We start from the raw sequence: 20403 nt of genomic DNA on the forward strand, positions 1-20403 counted from the left end.
TCCTGCTTAATATTTAACATTATAAATCAAAAGACTTGCACAGAGAAAATCCTCTTGTTTTCTTTGAAAAGCCATTTCACGTTCTCCTTTAACTGTACTGTACTCCAGAGTTTGTTTGGGCTGCTAATGAAGAACAATTATATACTGTAACATATAAGCAACCTCTTCCTTAGGTCCATAAAGAGACTTCCTGCTAACAGCTGTCAGTTTGTTCTGCAAGTGATCAAAAGGTTTTTGCAACACCTTATGAAGAGACTTTTACTACAAGATTCTGAAAGGAAGACGTGATCCTCAGGTATAAAAGAATTTTTGCCATAACACTATAATAAATTGTGGTGTAATCATAGTAGTGATGTTTCTTAGGAAATTAGCCTTTTCTACTTTTCTTCCCTCATAACCTTCCAGCTGGTGGAGAGGTAATTTTAAAGACATGAGATCTTATGTTTCCTGGAAATGGGAGTCAAACAGACAAGAGAAAGCCCTTATTACTCACCCCTCCATAAACATGTAATTTTATGCCCCAGTGACTCCAACCACAATATCTGATCCACTGGAACTGGTGTTTCTTTAGCTTTATTGCTCACAGGGCTACTTAATTTTGTAAGCAAACATTGCTACAAAGTGCTGCACTATTTTATGAAATTACATATAATGGTGGCTACCCTGTACTTTCTGTGGCATTTGACCACCTTAAAATGAATTTGTAGCCTGATCTCATTTTGATCTGAACGTCACAGCCACAAAGCTTGTGAACTGAACCCATTAATTTTGGAAGCTGGAATGTTCTCAGGTGCAGTGGATTTGAGGCAGTCTGAACTGCTAATAGCATTTCCTTCACAGGTAGCACTGTTCCATAAATCACCTTGTTTGCATTTAAACATGGGGTTGGTTTATCCAGCCTCACTTTTTGTACAAACTGTTTCCCAAATAATGCAAACACACTTGGTAACAGTGAATAACTCTTCCATATCTGTCTAGAAAGCTGAGGGGATTCTAAGAGTTTATACAGTACAACTTCAGCCCATTTATTTCTTACATCTTCTATTAATATCTCCTTCCTGAATTTCCACTTAAGATGACCACAAGCCTTTTCCATTTTCAGTGGAGATGGTATCCCAAAGTGTAAGTCTGACTGTCTCAGGATCAGTAACATATTGAAGTTATCTGAGAGCAGCTGTCTCTGATTAGTTTTCCCTGAGGCTGTGCAGTTCAGGTGACAGTGATTCTGATGGAGCTCTCAGTACTGCCACACATCCCCTGAGCTCTCTCTACAACAGTGACATGTCCCTGTGTGATGAAAAATCACTTTTCTCTTTCTTAGCCTTTAAGACAATATTCCCAGCTTCCTTCAGCTTATCTGCAAAAGGTTTGAAGTCCAGAAAATAACATATAAGATTGGTTAATTTGGGGAGAAAGTGATCTTTTAGTGCTTTATATAACCTAATCTCTGGATCAGGTCCTGTACTTGATTTGGTGCCCTCAGATTCTCCCTTCAGATGCTGAGCATTAACTGGGACTCTGACTTCTCTGACATGAGTCCTTGGAAGGTAATGAATTTTTGTGGTTTGTGTTCTAGTAGTTATTATAGCACAGTTTTCCCTTTGACTCCTCACCTTACACCCTATAACAGGGCTTTCCTTCTCTGCCCCACTGGACTCTTGTCTGCATTGATACAGAGTACACCAGAGCCTGTAGTAAAGCATCCCAGAAACAGGAGCTTATTCAGCATTTTCTTTGCACCTGTGATTTTACACAACTCCAGGTTGTTTATTTCAGAGATAAGAAATCTCTGTTCTACATTTTCTCTCCTTTCAATTCGTGAAGTTTTCTCAGTTAATCTTCCCCTCAATACAACCTTAAAAATCCCATATAGTGACCTGCTGGGTAATGTGCAAAAATGGAAACATATCTGATTTTTGCTGGTTTCAACCCCCAGTGCTAGAAATAACTTGAAAAGAAAGCTGCTCATTTCACATTTTCTACACCTCTGACTAACCAGACCATTCTCTTTGTGTTGTCAAGGCAAAAAGGGACATGGACCATGTCATTTGGCCTCTCTTTGTCTGAGAGAATCCTGTAAGGAACCAGAGTGTGATATATGAGGTACTGGTGTGATCAACAAATGGTTATGTGAATAAAAGAAATAAATCTTTAGAGAGGGCAGCACTTTTTCAGCCAAGACACCTGTCTGGATATTTTGTGTCAGGATGAATAAAATTCCTGGCTTCTGCTACCTGAATATCAACTGGAAAACTTAAGGCAAGGTTTAAATTTCCCTCAGCAGTGAGATTTTCAGAAGAAAGCAAGACAAAAATAAACCCATCAAGGAAAATGTCTTGCTTAATATTAGGGATGTAGAGCAAACAAAGAGTAAATTCTCTGCCTAAACTTCTTTTAACCAGTACCTATCTCTTTTCTTTTCATTCAAATTCAAATCAAATACACTAGCTGTGGTACCTCATCCTCATGTTGTCTTATGATTAAAAAGAAAAGTAGAGAAAGAGTATTAGCTGGCAGAAAGGTACTTCTTTTTCCCCTACATCTGTTAAGGGTGTCTGAAACAAGCCAAATTCTGGACATGTATCAGTAGTACAAATTTTGAAACTATTGAATCAAGACAGTCAAACAAAATTCCCTTATCAAAAATCCATAGTATTATGTCATGCTAAACCCCTGTTATTATCTCATATTCTCTGTTCAGTGAAAAAAATATTGAATATATTTCATACATTTCCCATGTAGTAAGACCCAAAGTTCTCACTGGGCATTACTGAAAACTGTAACTTGTCATAAAACAATCTCACAAAAAATTCAAACAAGTTATAGTGATTTCTGTATAATTGATGCACCTTTAAAAATACATACAAATGCCATTAAGTGCAACTGTTTATGTCTCAGTTGCAGTGTTCTCCAACACATAAGCCTCCTATTTCAGTTTGCTTTCTTCTCTCATCTTGCTCACCACATCATCCTCTACAACTTGTGTTCTTAGGGTTGCTCTGCATGTTGTTTTCCCACCATTCTTCCACTTAATTGCTTTATGCTGTTGTTATTTCTGAAAAATAAACAAAACACATACCTTTAATTAAGGAAAACTTCCTCCCCCACTTTCCTCGTGGAGTCCAGTCATTTAACTTAAAATTGCACTCACTGTTGCAGCCATTGCTGCTTGTAGGTTCAGCTAGGTTGGCACCACACTCTGAGGAACTTGTCCTTGGAATGGAAACTTTTCTGACCAAAAGAAACAAAAACCAGACAACAGAGAGAGGAAAAAAATACACACAGAGTGAAAAAAGTTGTCAGGGAGGAGACAAATTAATTGAATGATGTCCATTGAAAAAAGTGACACGGATCTCCTGTGATTCCTCTCTAATTAATACTCAGTGTTTGTGAGAAGCCTGTATTGGAGGGAGAAGGACAGAGATCAGAGGCCAGTAGAGCACTCAGAACTATGTGGCTTCTCTCCTAATGTTCCTGTTTGTCTGATTTCTCAGCTCTTTATTTAAGCAATTAGTAGACAGCACAAAATAATTTATTATTAATTCTCTTGATGTTTGGAAATTATGTGAAATTCTCCACGCTTTTTTGAGGAGACACAAATCTTGTAAAGATTTGTAAAGACCTCTTGCTGTCTTGTTCCCTTTCTTTTAATAGTAATCAGACATCTGCTCTCTTGAGAAGAGTCATGAGCTCTTCTCTGTTCTGTCCAGTTTGTGTCCTGTGGTGATGTAACTCCTCCACAAAGTCTGTTGTCTTGGACAGCTCAGGTGGCTTTATTCCTAGACCCTGTAGTTTTGGCTGGCTGAGATCCCATTCATCAGCATTGCACTTACCTTACAGGTAATTTGGCATTTCAACATGGACTTACAATGAAACATAGAAATGAATTGCAGATTTATTTTAGTTTTCCCCAGGCTTTGTTCTGTTCCTCTAAGCTCTGTGTGTGGCATTTAGGCTTCTGTATTGCTTTTAAATAAAAGCTGGCTTATGTGCCATCTATAGTCATCAGCCACCTTTCTTATTCTTCTTCCAGCAGCCCTTGGACAATATGTTTCTGGAGGAAGAAGGCCAGATGGATGTGGTCTGACAGGTGACTTGCTGGAAGCAAAATATGCCATTTGTTACCCAGTACCAGTGCAATAGCAGGGATTTTTGCAGACTTTCCTGTTTTGCCCATGTCAGAAAGACAGACTTTATGAGTCTGTTTGTTGGAGGGGTGTTTGTTTCAAGGTGGAGAGCACCTGCATCTGGATTTGCACTCTGCAGACTGAAAAAAATAAATCATCAGCTGATAAAAATGTGATGACTCAGCTAAATGTAAAAAGAATTATTTCCCACTGCTCACCCAGAGCTTTCCTATGCAGCCCTATTCTTTTATGGGTTTATTTCACTGTTAGTTATGACTTAGTTTTATAAGCAGAGCACTGAAACCCTTTCTCTCCACCCTTGTATGGCTGAATGGATTTGTTTCTAGGGAGCATTAAATGCACTTGCAATTGCTTGGTCCTCAAATCTGTCCCAAGTAGCCTCAGAGAAAGACAACTTGGAAAGGAAGGGAGGTATAAGTGATGATACAAACAAGAAAACAGAGCAAAACTGATTTCCTAAATTCGAAAAGATTTAATGTGTAATTTTAGGGATTCCTTTTCCTTGTCCTGAACTTCCAGTAGTATCTCCTCTTCTGCATCCCTCCAGGTTGCATTACTGTTTATACTAAAACCCCACTAGAACCCTCTGCTGAAAGGGCCATGGAAATGCTTAATAAAACACAATAGTGGGGAAAAAACTCTGCTTTCTGATTGTGGATCAAACATCTTTGTTAATAAAGTATAACAGTGGAAACAGTATTTTTCCTTAACATTTTAAACTTAACATATCCTGTCAAGGACAAGCCAAAGATGATGCAACTCTCAGCTAACCCTTACAAACCCTAATTCCACCCTCTTCTAAGATAGGATACAGGTGATAGATCAAATTTGAGGGGAAAAAAGTGCAGATTAATGACAGCTGCTGGCAATAATCCTCATTCACACAGCTGAAAAGAGAGCAGTAGATTAAAGTATCCACTTGAGACTCCTCACACGTTGGTCATTTCAGTCAAGACATAAGGACTTACAGATGTGAAGTGTTCCTTGCATAGATGAGTTCTCTAGCAGATGATTGTCCTGCATCAACCTCAGAAGTGTAAAGGTAAGACAAGACAATTTTGAGCCAGTTAGGTTCTTTTATCTGTACTAAAGAAGTTGATAATGATTATATGAGATTTCCCAAGCTAGTCTGGTATGTAAGATAAGTTCAAGGGCAACTATGTTAAGACTGAGTTATTTTTCTAATAAAGAGGCATTACTACTTGTTCTGCCAGTTAGGCAGAGCTTGAGTGAAGGGTAGGTGAGGTTCATCTTCCAACTGTCTAATAAAAGAACTTGCACAGACCTGTCATTGCTGTCACTCTAAGATTCTGTACTTTGACCATGACACTCAGTAGACTGTGTCTCCAGCTTTCCCCTAATTTTGCTGTATGCAAGAGGAAAGGGATCTTTTAACAGATTGCTCTCTTCTTGGAGACAATTTTATTTCTGAAGAAATACTGCCTGTATGACACTTGAATGAATTTTTCTCAAGTTAGTTAAAGCTCTATTCTAATAACTTTTTGGTAATCTTCAAATGTTCTTTAGTGAAGAACTGCTGTGGCATTCCATGGCTAAGCAGGAGTAATTTAACTAAAATTACTAAGGTGGGGGGTATGCTTTACAACAAGGGGGTTTTTATACAAACTGTTGTATCAAATGCTCTCTATCTCTTCTAAATACATTCAGCTGTGGGAAAAACTGGCATTCAGTGGGTTTCCATGACAGCAGCTGAGGTAAAACTAGCCCAGCTATTCCAAAGGTCGCTCATTGAAAGGCACTGATCAGAGAGGTTGATTTGGCAATGTGATTGTGGGAGAGCAAAGAACAGAATTGCAAGAACCTTTGGTTATCACAGCCAAGGAGAAATGCAGTACAGGAGAAAGGGGAAGAGGCTGCAAGTCTGTGGTGGCCAAGAATTACAGGGACTCATGTAACTTGCCTCATAAAGGCATAAACACATATTAATGGTGTATGACAAAATAAGCTCTTATAAAAAGTGCTGTACTCTAAAAATAAAGAAGGTTGACTTGCATTATAAATGCAGAGAGTAAGTGAAAACAGTAAGTTTGTTTGGGTTTGGTCTAAGTGTACTGACACATGTACAGCATCAAATAGCTGCTTTAATCCCAATAACTGCTTGTGTGTTTTCATTCCAAGTCCTGATATGCCTAAAATGCTGCAAAAACCAAACCTGCAGCACTTGCTGTCTAGCACTGACATGTTCCTGCTACTCTAACATGGATCATCCTGGACAAATTAGTTAGCCCTCTGTTTTGTTCACAATGTTAGTTAGGAAATATCTGCCTGGGATTATTCTTCACTTTCATTCTTTCCTTAGTTTTCCTTTTTAGACCAGGAGCTGTAGAGGAATTAGGAGCTAATGGCACCAGTTGCTTTGGCTGCCAGCTCAGTGGGAACAGTTTTTGTTCCCTAAGCACTTCATCAATTTGCTTCTACTTCTCAATCTTCAGACAACATAAAGTTTTTAAAGGTTAGCACTAACTCTGGGTAGACTGTGGATCTCAAACATGGGTGTACTACCTGTATTTTTTACAAAGCAACTATAAGTAATAGCTTAGAAAAGACACTGAGAAAACTTTAAGCCAGGAAGTGAAATATTACAAGCAACAAGTTGAGACACCCACATTCATTATGTTGAATAACCATACAACCTTATGGATAATTCATTACATGCTTTTACATTCAGATAATTAGTACATGATTACCAGAAGAAATTTCTACTTGATTAAACAGCTTCAGCCTTGTGAAGCACTTTTACCTGCAAAGGAAGTAGAATGCTCCAATTACAAGAACTCCTAGAAGAAGAAGTGAAGCCAAGAAAGCTGCAAACAGGTCACCTTTTGTTTGGGACTTGATGCTGGGCAGCAAAACTTCCTCACAACGGGCTCCTGTGTAATGCTCAATACACCTGGGAAACCAAGTGGTATTCAGATTAGATGGTAACTTGTCAAAGGCTTCTTTTGCTCTTAAGTGGGGAGAGAACTGTTATGACATAATTCAAAGTTTGTATTTGCTGGGCAGCAACTCTTCTTAGGGAATTTCCTCTCACCTCATATTTCTGGAACAAAGGGAATTGGGCACATTGGGCATCAAGTTTACATTCTGATCCATACTGCTTTCATATATTAAATTTAATATATTCATTACTGACAGATTTAATTAATTAAATCTACCTCTTTAGTGTTAACTGTGTCATCCCACTGGTTCTCACACAGTAGCCATGCTTTCTTTTCTCCCTTTCATGTAACTTTTAGCTTCCTTTGTTGAAGAGCTGTCAGGTAAATAGATCCAGGAAATGGGAATTCATTGAGACACAGTACACCTTAAATTGCAGAAGTAGTTTATGCAGTGTAATAATTCATGCCAGAACATGTTACGTGCTTGGTGAATAACCCTCTCCTGGAGAGACCTAGGTAAGTCTTCTCTACTATGCTTATTTTATGTATTGAGCCTCTGAAAACTTCTTCTGAAGAAAGGATTAAAATGGATATGGTATTTTACCATGGTAAAATGGTACATTTTATTAAAAATAAATAGAAGTAATGGCTTAGTAATTCACATTCGGTCAAAAATAGATAGGTTGAAGCTAAACTAATCTTCATTTGTCTTGTGTTTTGCACTTACTCTGCTAAGTTTTCTTTTGCAGTACAGAAAATGGAAAGCACTTCTTTCAGTATCTACACTCTGCATGTATTTTTGATATATGTAAATTTGCTTCCCTCTATTTGTATTACTAAAGATCTTGCTCCTTCTTGCTATTTCTGGCACTGAAGTCATAATAATCTGTGACATAAGCGATTTGAGGCTCCAGCTGAGAGAAATGGGCTGAACTCTGTAGCATACTTGAAGTTCTCCACTGCCATTGGCAGCTGCAAGGTATAATTTCAGATGAGGGATAAGAAGGGGGAGTGGGGAGGAACTGCCAAAAAGGAGAAATGTCTGGGACATGGAACTAAGACAAAAGGATCCCTGTGAGCTTTCCAACGTGGAGGCTCAATGTGACTCCACTCTCTGCACGTTATGGACAGTATTTCAGTACTGCTGGTCTCAGCCACAAAGAATTACTACCCTTTCTTTTAATTCTTTGTCTTTGGAAATATAATGGAAGATTTAGACACTAAAAAAAAATCTGTTTAATTATTATCATATATTAAAGCTGTGCAGCTGATCAAACTGCCAAGGACAATGGGAGACTTTTCAAAGTTATGATGTGTCACTGCTGGGAGAAGCAAGGGCAGGCAGACTGCTCTGATTGCCTCAGATAATGTTCCAGATATTTACTCTAAGTGTAGTGGCTTTTCAGTGGCCTATTTCTGAAATACTGTAGAATACTTTAAGGATAGAAGTGTAGTTTGAGTGGGGCATTGTTCTCTAGCAAGTGAGAGAGAAATGCTTTGGAGAGCTGAATAGAGTCACAGGGATAGAAAATGGAATATGAAATTCATAGAAGTATTCTTGAATACCAATGGAAACTGGAGAATAATGCAAGGCTAAAATGATACAGGAAGGAAAAAAAATAAATAGGTTTTGGCATCAAATTAAGGCTCATGGAAAAGTTCTAAAGAATGAGTGTAAAGGGAGTAAGTCAGTAACCTAAAGAGTCAAATGAAGCAGGAGAAAGAAAAGACAGTCCTGCTGCAGAGAGTTGCACACAGGATCAGGTAAAAGGTGAGGGTTAGTGAACTGTTGTGAGAAGTAGAGGTGACACGATTGGTGCACAGAAGTTGTATTCATGTGCTGCAAAAGACCACAGGAAAAAAAATTGGGAATGTGATGACAGCCTAGAAAAAAGCTCACCGAGATTGTAGCACTTCCTACTAAATAGAAAACACAACCAGATGCTTGAGGTAGTCACAAGCCTTTAAGAGGGAAAGGAGCTTGAAGGCCTAAGACTCTGAGGGGAAAACTACAGCAATATGAATGCAGGGTTAGAGCAACGGGAAAAATCCCTGCACCAAAAAAAGCACATGCAAAACTTAAACATCCTGGATGCTGAACCTCTTCTGCATGGATGTAACAAAAACAAGTTGGAGAAACATGTTTTTCATGACTGGCTAGTTTGATAGTATCTGTTTAACTGTGTGAAGTGGATTAGGGATTACAAACTAGGCTGAGCTGTTGACACACTTGCTCAAAGTGATTCCAAGCTATGTAAAAATTGCTGCCATAAAACCTAAAAATTATGTAGGTTTTCATAGAAACAGGAAAATTGCAATGAGGTACCTCTGGGTTACATATAAATAAACAAAATTATAGCTAATGTGACCTTAGCAACAAACTGTGCTACAGCCAGGGCATTTCTGAAAATCCAGATGTTCAAATATTGGCTTTCACAAGCTTTTATGAAGTTACCTGTCCTGATGTACACAGAGGTGAAGGCAACTGATGCTTTAAGACAACCAGGAAAGGTTTCTTCTGCAAGTCCTTTCCTAAAATTGGTGAGAAACTAAGCAGACTTCTATAATTAGCAGTGGAACTCACTCAAAAGACCTGCTTATCCTGTAGCAGAGCTCTAATAATTTCAGTGGAGTTACTTATGCAATGACTGCAAGCAAGTCAGAAACACAGTGTCTATCAAGCATGTGGGCCATGAACATAATCCATGGTATCTATCTCATGCCTTCTAGAGGTAGTCAGGCTTACTAGACACAGCCTTAAAAGCCAGCAGCTTTTAAGATTAACTCCTACTTTATCTTGTTTATAACAGATGCCTAAAAGTAGAGCCCAGGTTAGGAGCAGCTGTTAATAGGGCAGGCACTGGTGCATCTGCACTTGAATAAACTGGGGCAAACCCAGAGCAGCCTGGTTCTAGGCTGGACTAAGAGCATAAGACTCATTAAGTCTTGTGCTCCCCAGGCGAGGTGTAGCTGCTGCAGAACATCACCTCCATGCTGTGGGTCTGCTGCCTCAGCACGTGCTCTGTGTTGCCTAAATGGTCCTACTATGTAGCATCCCAAACTTGATTTTTAAAATGGAAAAGAGGTCTTTCCCCCCTCTAAGAAATTAGAATTTCTAATTCAATCAGAGTGGAAATACAGCAGCCTTCGACGTTTGAGGGAAATCTGTGACTGAAACCTCCCATTTTCAGAAAGCATCCAGATTTGTGCTCTCCTAGGTGCCTGCACACACATGCACACACCCCCACGCCTCCTGTCAGAGAGATGAGCCAGCCTGAAACTGTTGTATACAAACATACTACAGGAGCTGTGCTACAGACAAAACACTAGCAGAGGTAAAGAAATCCAGAGAGTCTTTCAGCATAGGATATTAATCCAAACCACCCGTGTCAGCATCAGTACAAAGTAGAAGTAAATAGACTGCATTGGGTGGGTCTGCAATTCTATTACTCCCCTAAAATCTGATTAGTAACTAAAACAGAAGCATGAAGGTCTTGCAATAACAGGAGGCACTACTGCTGTCTCTTATGGGGCTGTGCAAGGGGTCCTCTGCCTGTGGGATGTAGTAACAAGGAGAGATTTCTTTCTCTGCCAGACTCCCAGGTGGGCAACATAAGGAAGTATCTGACAGACTTTAAAAATGGAAGTAGAGTTTGAGTCAAATATGCACCTGGATTCTCATTGCACTGCATTACACTGTAAGGGTGTTGACTTTAGTTTTTGTTTAGTCTTCCTTTAGTCAGAAAAATCCTGGGTGCTTGGTATCAAAATTACTTGCATGGAAATACAAAGCTCTAAGCAGAAAAAGCTGAAAAATTATCTGCTTGTCGATGTAACTCAGGTTACATGGCTGAGAGCTTCAAAATCACCATAATCTTCAGTCTGTAGCAGGCTCCTAAAAGTTGTCTTAATCCATACACTGTAAGGACATCTAGTAAGTATGAAAAAGAATTTTAAGCCAAAGTGAATAAACAATAGCAAAGTTAACTGGAAGCCCTAAGCAAGTTTTTAAACATTTTTGCATTTAAGGGAGTTTCAAAACTGTTACTCTGAAGATGACTTCATATACAAAGAGAGTAAAAGAAAATGCTCCTAGTGGAGAGAAGTTGAAAGAATTGATTATTTTTCCCTAGAACTCCCTTAACTATGTGTTTATGTGGCAAGATTTGCCATATCTCCAGCTGTAGTTCTGATTGCTAATAGTTTTCAAAGACATAAGGAGAGCATTCACTGTTGATTTTGTGTGTACTGCCCTCTGAAGCAGAGGAGCTATGTTTGTGTGGTCTTAATGCCATCTGTATTTTGTTTGAAACACAGAAGAATGCTCTCAGAAATCTGCCAAGTGTAAGAAAAAAATGGAAGTACCAGAGCTCCCCCTCAGAAAACAAAATCTTCACCTTGTTCTGCCCTGCATTAATTAATGCTTCTGGGACAGCTGCCATCAGGTGCTGAGGCAAATGCTTTCAGCCTTGTGGTTCCTGAGACACCTGAGGCAGCTGCTTTTCCATCCTTCTCTGTCCTGCTGCCTGTTTATTTAGTACATTTAAGTGTTCCTGGGTTTGAAGCTCATCTGGTTTATGGTGCCAGGTGTGCCTTTTGCTGCTGAGAACATTAACTCATTGTTAGGAAAGCAGTGAGGGAAGATGGCAGCTGAGCAACTTCATGTTTCAGCACACATCAGCTGTATTTAAAATCTGCTAATGTTGCACAGGAGGGGGGGGTGTCAATTAATGTTTGTTTCTATTAAATCTCTACCTTGTATATGTCCATTTCTGAATGATTAAAATAACTTAAATTCCAAAGGTAAACGGTGGCTCTTAATTTGTTAGCATGCCTAAAACCACATATTTCTAAAGACTGATGCATTTTCCTTAGGTTTGTGGCGAAATTACTTCCAATGACGTTGCATCGGGTAATCTGGACTATGTTTAGCACAACACATTGGTGTAACTAAGCAGCATGTCAAGGCAAATGTGTTTCAAGGTATTTTTACAGTTTGTTAGGCTGTTCTTTCTCCATCTCCCCCTTTTAACTATCAGTCATCCAGCCTTTGAGTCTAAAAGTGATTTGAGTTTTCTTTTGGTGGGAGATGATCATTTGAGAACACTTGGGAGCTTTGGGTGGGATTTGGCAGAAACCTTCATCAAAGAAACTTTGTGCAACCATGTGATGATGCCAGTCTTGAAGTTCCAAAGCACCAAATATTTCCTGAATTCTGCTGAATCGTGATGCATTTTTTCTGTTGTTTCTATTCACATCACTGCTGATTACTAAGATATCTGTGTGTAAACAAAACCTTTCTCATCTATAATTAGCCTTCTCTGACTGATTAAGGAACATGCTTAGAATGAGGACATGCTTAAATAGAATGCTGCTATTTAAACCATCTAACTTCATAATCAATCGCTAGATACGGAAAAAAAATAGTTGATAATTTAAATGCAGTAAGATTGCCTGAGTACAACAGAAATGCTCTTAAGATGTTGCTTTTCTGCTTCAGCAGATTATAAAATCCTATAGCACCTGAACTGCAAATGACTTCATTTGGAGCTGTTAAAGTGGAAATTATCTATGCTGACTAGTTTGTGCTCCTGAAGGATGAATTGTTCTGAGGATTTGTTACTTCATATTTATAGTTATTGCATCAAATACATCTTCCTTGTTACGCAGTCTAGCAATAGTTGAGAAGGGGCTTTGAAATTGTGTAACTGATGCTATTTAGTTTAACCATTCATTTTTCATTTAAGTATTTTAATATCAGTAATATGGGATTCCTTCTAGAAAAAAAAAAACAGCATGTATTTCAAAACGTTTCACTTTTTGTGTGTGTGGTATTCATTTTCTATCACACAAGCTTGCAAGGTTTAGCAGAGAATAAATCACCATCATCCAGCACTTTGGAGCTCTAGTCTCCCTTCTGGATGTGATTCATTGTGACACTGGACAATGACAGTGATCTGCTGTGTATATTTTTCAATGAGCATTTATCACAAAACTGTCTCTTTTCTCCTCATCTAACTAAATGAGTTTACATGCTTGAGCTTAAGTGTTTAAATTGAACTGTCCCAAACAAAACAAAGAGATATTTTAATTAGGCATCTGGGAACAGATTTTGTTCCCTTCTTCAGCTGTTTTATCCAGTTATCATTAGTTATAGCTCAAGATGGAAGAGGGAGCAGAAGTTGCCATAGAAGCAAAAAAGGTAATATCCTTAAGTGTATGTAATATTTGTCTGAATGCCTATTATTTTGTTAAGCAAACCCGTTAAATCAATCATAATTTATTTTGATGGATGATAACTCAGAATTAGTAAATGAACCATGAAAAATGAGAATTTCATTTAGCATCTTATGTCTTGGTAAATGAGAAAATAAAAAGATAGGGCTGCATTCATGCAGGAAATGTATCCACATGCAAAACCAGGAACTGCTACTTTTCCAATGTGCTAAATGGGCTTCAGAGAGAAGAATGGTTCTGCTATGGAATGATGTAGGAAGTATCTGTATTTGCTGCCTTCATGTTTCTTTTTCAGGTAGTCTTTGGCTGTCACTGGAAAGCTGAGTATTTCAGCAAGATTCAGAGAACACAGTAAGTCTTGAATTACAGTCTTTTTCTTTTTTCCCCCTTAAAAGATCATATTATTTTTTGTGCCTCCTTGTTTTGTTCACGGTAGGCCATTTTATGTTACAAAAATGTTTGTAATATCATTCATCTGTAAGAAAGACTGGGAATGTACTTTGCCTTTCTGAATGCCTTTCCTACAGTCTATATTCCATGAGGCAAAGGGTATTTCTTTCTTTCTGTATTGTAATGAGGGAAGAGACGTGGCTCTAAATATAGACATCATCCTGAATGCATACGTAACTGAGTGCTGTTGCACCTGCCAAGCAAGTATAAACCAAGTATACACAATTATTTGTCTCATATTGTCACGGCTCTACAAGCTTGGAAAGTAATAGGTAATAGATATTTTCTTTTAGATGACATTTTAACAGTGATTTCCTAAAGAAACAAAATGGAGACATAGTCTTTAGACAGCTACTGTCCAACACTTAGACACACAAACTACAGTTTCACTGACCTGCAGAATGGACTGGATACAGTAGGAATCATATAACAAATCCCTCCATTTAGACAAAAAGATCCATAACTGGTGCCACAGAGTTCTTCATGATCTTAAAAATAAGACCAAAAAAACACTGAGAAAAATAGAGACTTCAAAACCAGAAAAACACCAAAACAAACCCTCACACAAACAAAGCCACCCTATGAACAGAAAAGGTGTCGGCCTTGCCCTGCAGGCCAGCAACACACAGCACTGTCTTGCACAACTGTTTCATGTAACAATATGCAGAAAAGATCACTAATTTATCACCATATCACATGTGAAACACCTAAATTAGATAAATAAATCAAACTTTCTCTGGCACTGAGAGGAACTTCTGAACTCTGCGTTCCTTCCTTGGCCGTGCCGAGCACAGTGACCACACGATGACCCGTGGGGAGTCTGGTTTGTCCTGTTCCACTGGCACAAACTATCTTTAGCTTAACTACCTTCTGTGAGAGGCTCAGCCAGTACAGATGCACCCAGAATAGTCACAGGTGTGGGCCAGCACATTCTGAGACTGCTCAGGGCTGTGTTAAGAGCTGAATCACAGCCCACTTGGACACCGGCAGGTTTTCCCACCCCAGTTCTTAATGACCAGAGGAGGAGACAGCCTGGCAAGGGTCACTTCTGTGGTACAATGTAATTTCCACAGGCCTCAGAAAGGCTTTTTCCTGACTCAATAGGCTTCTTGGATGAATTGCTAGTGTGTTAAACATAATTAGGAATTCTAATAACACCCCCATACAGGACACTAATGTTGGCACTCATAGCAGCAGTTGACCATTTTATGCTTAAAAAGCATATTTAACTGTACCACTTCACTCTTTCTGAAAGCAGTCTAAATTTGGAAGCTGGACTGCATATATTTATGACACATTTAATGCATCAGTAATTCATTTTATATATATGCATATATATATTTTTATATATTTCTTCCATCTTATGAAACTACAGTATCTCAATCAAAACAAAAATAGAGCAGTCTTCTGACATCACAAGGGTGAGAATCATGTGTTACCTCACACTTTAAGTGTTCTTGCTGTTATTTCTCCCAGAAGCTCTGAAAATAAGAACTCTGCTGTCTCACTATTTATGTATAGAAGACATGTTCTATACAAAATACAGCGTTAAGAGTAATCAAGATTTTAGTTTTCTTATTTGTCCTTCAGGAAAAAGAGTTAGGGTTCCCCTTTATTCCTGCAGAAAAAAGTGAGAAGTGTGGCCATAAGAAATCCTACCCTAGAGGGAGTTTCTACAGCTCTGTATGTAAAATAAAACTGACTTTTCTAAGAGTAGCAGAGAGGCTTAGCTACTTCTAACTCTGCAACAAAACCATTGTGCATCCTGCTATCCTCTAGACAATCTCCAGCAATTCCATTCTCCCTTTTTTTCCACGTATTCTTCCATTTCTGTGATGGCATACTGATGTAGGAGTGTGAGTCAAGTCCTGTTATTTTAAGGTGAAGGCAGTTAAACCCCAGCGCCCAACAGGAATTCAGTGCCATGTTCCTCTTATCCAAGTGCATCCAAATGGGAACTGGACCTTTTTGCCTGTGTGCAGATAAATGAGGGAGCTGGAGGAGGGAGAAGAAAGGCTGGAAAGATTGTTCATGTTTGACCTTGTTGCACAGAAATGTGTGCTCTGCCCTACCTTGTAGGAAGTTAAATGGAAATTTATTTTAACTCCGAAGCTTTCTGTGCTTGTCTACTGGCAATTCATTTCCTGCAAGTTCACTATTAGAAGACTAACAGTACAATTGCAATAGGAATAAAATGGGCACAGAAGAAAAACAAGGAGGTTTTAAACAAGAACTACAAATTATTTGATTTTAGTCTATTCAAACCTAACAGTGGACCTTCTGTGAGAGTGTAATTCAATTGAATCCTCTGTCAAATGAAGAGAGGGCACTGAACACATGAACAGTGTATCAGGATATCCATACAATTATAAGAATCAGCTGAGAAAAACAAAACTCTCAACGTGCTCTCAACTCTATCAAGTGTCTGAGGGAGTTAACTGTTGAAATTCTACCAGATGGAAAAGCAAGATGATAGAAGGTAGGCCCCCCCAAAAAAATTCTTTTACACAGCTCATGGAAAGGTTGCAAAGTTGTTCTCGTGAGAATTAGTGAGAATTTGTTAACCTCCTTAAAATCCTGCCTTAAGGTTCTATTTCTTTTCTCCATCTTTAGGCAGAAATGGACCTGTCTCACACTGGCACAGTGGTAGAGTCCTGAGGAAACCTCAGTGCCTCGAGTCACCCAGGCCTCGGGACATCTGGGAGAATGGTCCCTGTTCAGGTGTGATCTCTGTATTAAGGACCAGCTCTGCAGCACAACCAGGCATTTCTGTTCTGGCTAAATACCTCAGGCACTCTGTCTTAGGCCTATTAGAGAATGTGAGAGGCAGAGAGAGAGAGAACAAAAAGTGCCCAGGGAGCCTTTGAAACCTTTTTGATTGTAATTACAGACAATTTTTCTATAGGCTATTTCCTTCCAGAGATAGACTTTTTCCAGTCCTGAGGGAAAAATGGTAACCTTAATTTTACCAGTGATGAGAAACTCGAAGAAACCTCTATGTCCATCTAGATCAGGTGCCCCTTTTTCCATCCTGTTGTGCTTTTCATTAGTTCTATTTTGTTTATCAATACTTTGCTACTACTTAGTGAAATTATCAGAGTAATACAGTATAAAGTAGGTGTCAGAATTACAAAAGGCAATGAAAGAAAATTCAGGATGCTCAACACTAAAAAACATTATTACTAGAAAATCGTAACACAAAAATAGATATTATTGTACTCCATACCTACTGTACTGAAATAGAGTAGCTTGCAGCACATTTCAGAGCCACAGTTCTGTATTTATAGATAGGAAGGTGTGAAAGCACCAGTTTATCCCTCTAAATTTATAGTCAATGATGCAAAAGAGTATACTGGAGAATCAGAAGGGGTTCAGTACAAGCCAAAACCCAATTACATTAGCATTGGTGAATGTGTTATGATTTTTCATGAGGTAGGTCAATACATTATATTAATCTAAAAATGCAAATTGTGTGCTTTGAAAGTCAAATGTATATTACATTCAGACTCCATAATCAAGATAGAAAAGTTTAACAAGTCAAGTGATGATTGGAGATTAAAAAAATACAAAAGATTTAGCTTTTAAATTAACAGAGCTCTATGTCTGTTGTACATAATATATATGTATGTATTTTGATACATCCTATGTGAGAGATTAAAGAGAAGTAGGACACAAAGTTATTTTTAAAAAAAGTTGAATTTGGTGGAAGGAGAAGCAAGGAGGAATAAAACAAGGTTGTTCTTTCTTAATGCTAGACTATCAATACTTAAAACTGGCTGGAGTAATAGAAGGCTCTAAATACACTTATTCTTAATTATTCTTTTTGAGGACATGCACATGTCCTGGTTTCAGCTGGGACAGAGTTAATTTTCTTCCTGGTACAGTGCTGTGTCCCTAAACTATCTCGTCTGTTTGCATTTAAACTGTTGTGACCTGACTGTCCTAGCTATTAAAAAAACAAATTCAGGCTCAACACCACCTTAACTCTCCAAGAGCCAAGCCAGCCTTGATAATCCACATGTTGACTCAGCTGTCTTGCCTAGTCCAGAGGCTAAAATACTGGACTGTCTAATCCTGAAGTCTGCTAACACAAAAAAGGAAAGGGGGAGGAGTGGGAAATGTTGACAGAAGATAAAAGGGGGCTGATGCTTCCTCACTTACAAGCAACTTTGGACTGTATGCTAATCAGTCACAGTGTGAAACGTTAGGATTGATCAAAGCAAACATGCCCTTACAGAATTTGTACCATCAGCAGGTGAACTCTAATAAGGGATGGCAGCTCTACAGAGCAGTTGTGACAATCCCAGGGGCAGCTCCCAAATTCAAGGCAATATTAATGAATTCTAATTATACATGTATGTGTATCCAGGGGAAGACTTGGAAGAAATTACCTGTTCGCATATTATTCCAACAACAATCTTTATTCTTGGTCAGAGGCTACTCTTCTAAAACAGCACCTGAAGACAAACATGGAAGTTGAGCATGTCATTTTTAAACCTGATGACTTTTTCACCTGAAGAGACAGCTACTGGAATGCAACTTAGTGTTGCTGCTAAGAGTCTGCTGCACTGTGACAGTGAGGTTCTGTCAGATGTGAGCTCCATTAATTCACAGTTAATGGCAAACATTCAGGTCTGCTATCCAGTTCAGTGAATCCCTAAAGGCAGAGTAAAACCAAATTCACACTAAAGCATATTGAAACAATGAATGCTTTTTTCAAACTGCCATGCTTATTCAGAATTGCCATTTAGGCAATCGAATTGATTGTTTCTGGCCAGCTCATTAGATTGGTGTTTGCACCTTGAAAGACAGTGCACACAACTGCCCCAGTCCTCAGACTGCTGATTATTCAGTCAGGTAAGGTCTTGGTGGTAGAATTCTTGCATTCCACAAACAAGAACTTCCCAATTTGTCATTTCTCACTGAGAGTCTGTGTGTTCCAGCTGAGTGTTTCTCATGTCTGGATGTCAGGTGGAATTAGTAATATAGGCTGTGAATTTATCAGAACCCAGCAAGGTCAAGGCTTGTACAATGATCTTTAAAATCTGGAATAGAAACTCTCTGCCTGGACAGAAACCAATCTTCACTTGACAATGCTAAAAGAAACTTATTCTGTAGATATGCCAACTCTATAACCAGCTAGCCTTGCTATATTCTATTTTCTTGTTAGGTATAGTCAAGGTTTACTGTACCAAATAGGTTATGTTTAAGCCTAATGCAATAGATCATCCTATTTTTCCATGTTTGCTCTTTTTTCTTAATTATACTTTAAAGTTTACGTAAAGCAATTATTTAAGCAAACTGCTCTATATTGGAAGGAAGAATCTTTTTCCCATTAAATGATCAAATAAAATAAAGTCTCAGCTTTATGAGGAATAATTGCCTGTCCTTCAGCTTTCAGTAACAGAAAACCAACTTTCTGCAGAGGCCCATTTCAGAAGGTATAATGCATTTGTACTTACTTTATGAGCAGACAGTTCTGGTTTTCATGGGACCTCAGGTGGCTTCTCTAGTTTTCACGTGTCCTGTCCATCCAGGAAAATCTGAAATGGCAGTTGCCTGTCACACTGGGCTGTAACAGCAAGGTCCCCACCCAAAGGCGTCCTCTTGAGCTGCCTCAGATACACAACCTTTGTGTGCACAACGAGAACAATTAACATTGCACAGAGAGACAGACAACAGGAGTCGCTTCAGAACTAAAATCCTGGCTTTAAAAGAAATAAATCATCCTGCAGATAGGTTTCTCCTGCAGTCGAGATCTGGATTTTATGTGCTGTGAAAAAGGCTTCACATTTACATACAGTGCAATGTGGGTGAGGTTACAGCAAAGACAAACATCCTTGCAGAGGCAAAGCACAGAATAGGGGAACACCCCATTATGCTCACAGAATCACTTGCATGTTTTTCTAGGGTTGCCAGCACTACAGTTTATTGCTGAATTCAAAATATTCACATAGTCTAACTCACACAAATTGCATCATAAATATATTTTACACAGCAGTCAAAAATCTGATTTAAATTTGTATCTAATTGGAGCAAGCAGTCCTTGTTAATTTAGTCTCCCTTTTCACAGGAAGTTCCACAAAATGGTAAATATCCAATAGCTCTCATAACAGAAAATATAAACAGGATATATCACCTAAATTTCAGACTAGCTCCTGTACCAGATTTAATTAGGATAGGAGTCCTTGAATTGACAGAATAACTTTAGTTTTGCTACTGCAAAAAGGAGATCTCTCCTCTCCTTTCCTTCATCTTACTATCAGTATGCACCTCACTGTCTCTGCTGCTGCTCCAGGTGTAAGCTGAACTTTTTCAGGAGATGCTTAAATCCAGTGATCTGGCAGAAAATCCCATGGGGAAGCTGAGGATTTCTGCTGCATCAATGTGTTAAAGGGGTGTGCTGTGCCACTCATCACTGGACTAGTTCTCATTGTGACGGGTACTACACATGGTTTATAGGCTGGCTGCAGACAACAAGGCAGCCTGAGGGAGGCCATGGGACCACTAGTTCTCTATTTTTTCTTTTTTAAGACTGAAGAGGAAATAAATCATTAGGTAGTCATGTATTTACCAGTTTTTCTCTGGGGTGCTGCACTCTGAAAAGAGGTTCGAGTAAGTATAAGTGTCCTAAAAAGAACAGATTGGAGTCCCTATCTCATTAGAAA

General features: G+C 38.7%; 1 protein-coding gene across 4 annotated transcripts in view; it reads right to left on the reverse strand.

Moving 5' to 3' along the window:
* Positions 1 to 2820: 2820 nt before the first annotated feature.
* Positions 2821 to 20403, reverse strand: part of NRG4 (neuregulin 4) — a 44291-nt gene continuing 26708 nt past the window's right edge. Inside the window, exons 2-7 of one of the 4 annotated variants that reach the window (XM_064668438.1) lie at positions 19198 to 19365; positions 18127 to 18192; positions 14130 to 14223; positions 6910 to 7059; positions 3152 to 3231; positions 2821 to 3055 (exon numbers count right to left, since the gene is read on the reverse strand). In XM_064668438.1, coding sequence (XP_064524508.1) covers positions 3039 to 3055; positions 3152 to 3231; positions 6910 to 7059; positions 14130 to 14223; positions 18127 to 18136 — 351 coding nt within the window. In that variant the 5' untranslated portion in view covers positions 18137 to 18192; positions 19198 to 19365 and the 3' untranslated portion in view covers positions 2821 to 3038. The remainder of the gene's footprint in view (positions 3056 to 3151; positions 3232 to 6909; positions 7060 to 14129; positions 14224 to 18126; positions 18193 to 19197; positions 19366 to 20403) is intronic. The other 3 variants (XM_064668437.1, XM_064668435.1, XM_064668436.1) reach the window with 3 other exon arrangements.

Source organism: Pseudopipra pipra, chromosome 12 (assembly GCF_036250125.1).
Source record: "Pseudopipra pipra isolate bDixPip1 chromosome 12, bDixPip1.hap1, whole genome shotgun sequence".
Classification (NCBI taxonomy): domain Eukaryota; kingdom Metazoa; phylum Chordata; class Aves; order Passeriformes; family Pipridae; genus Pseudopipra; species Pseudopipra pipra.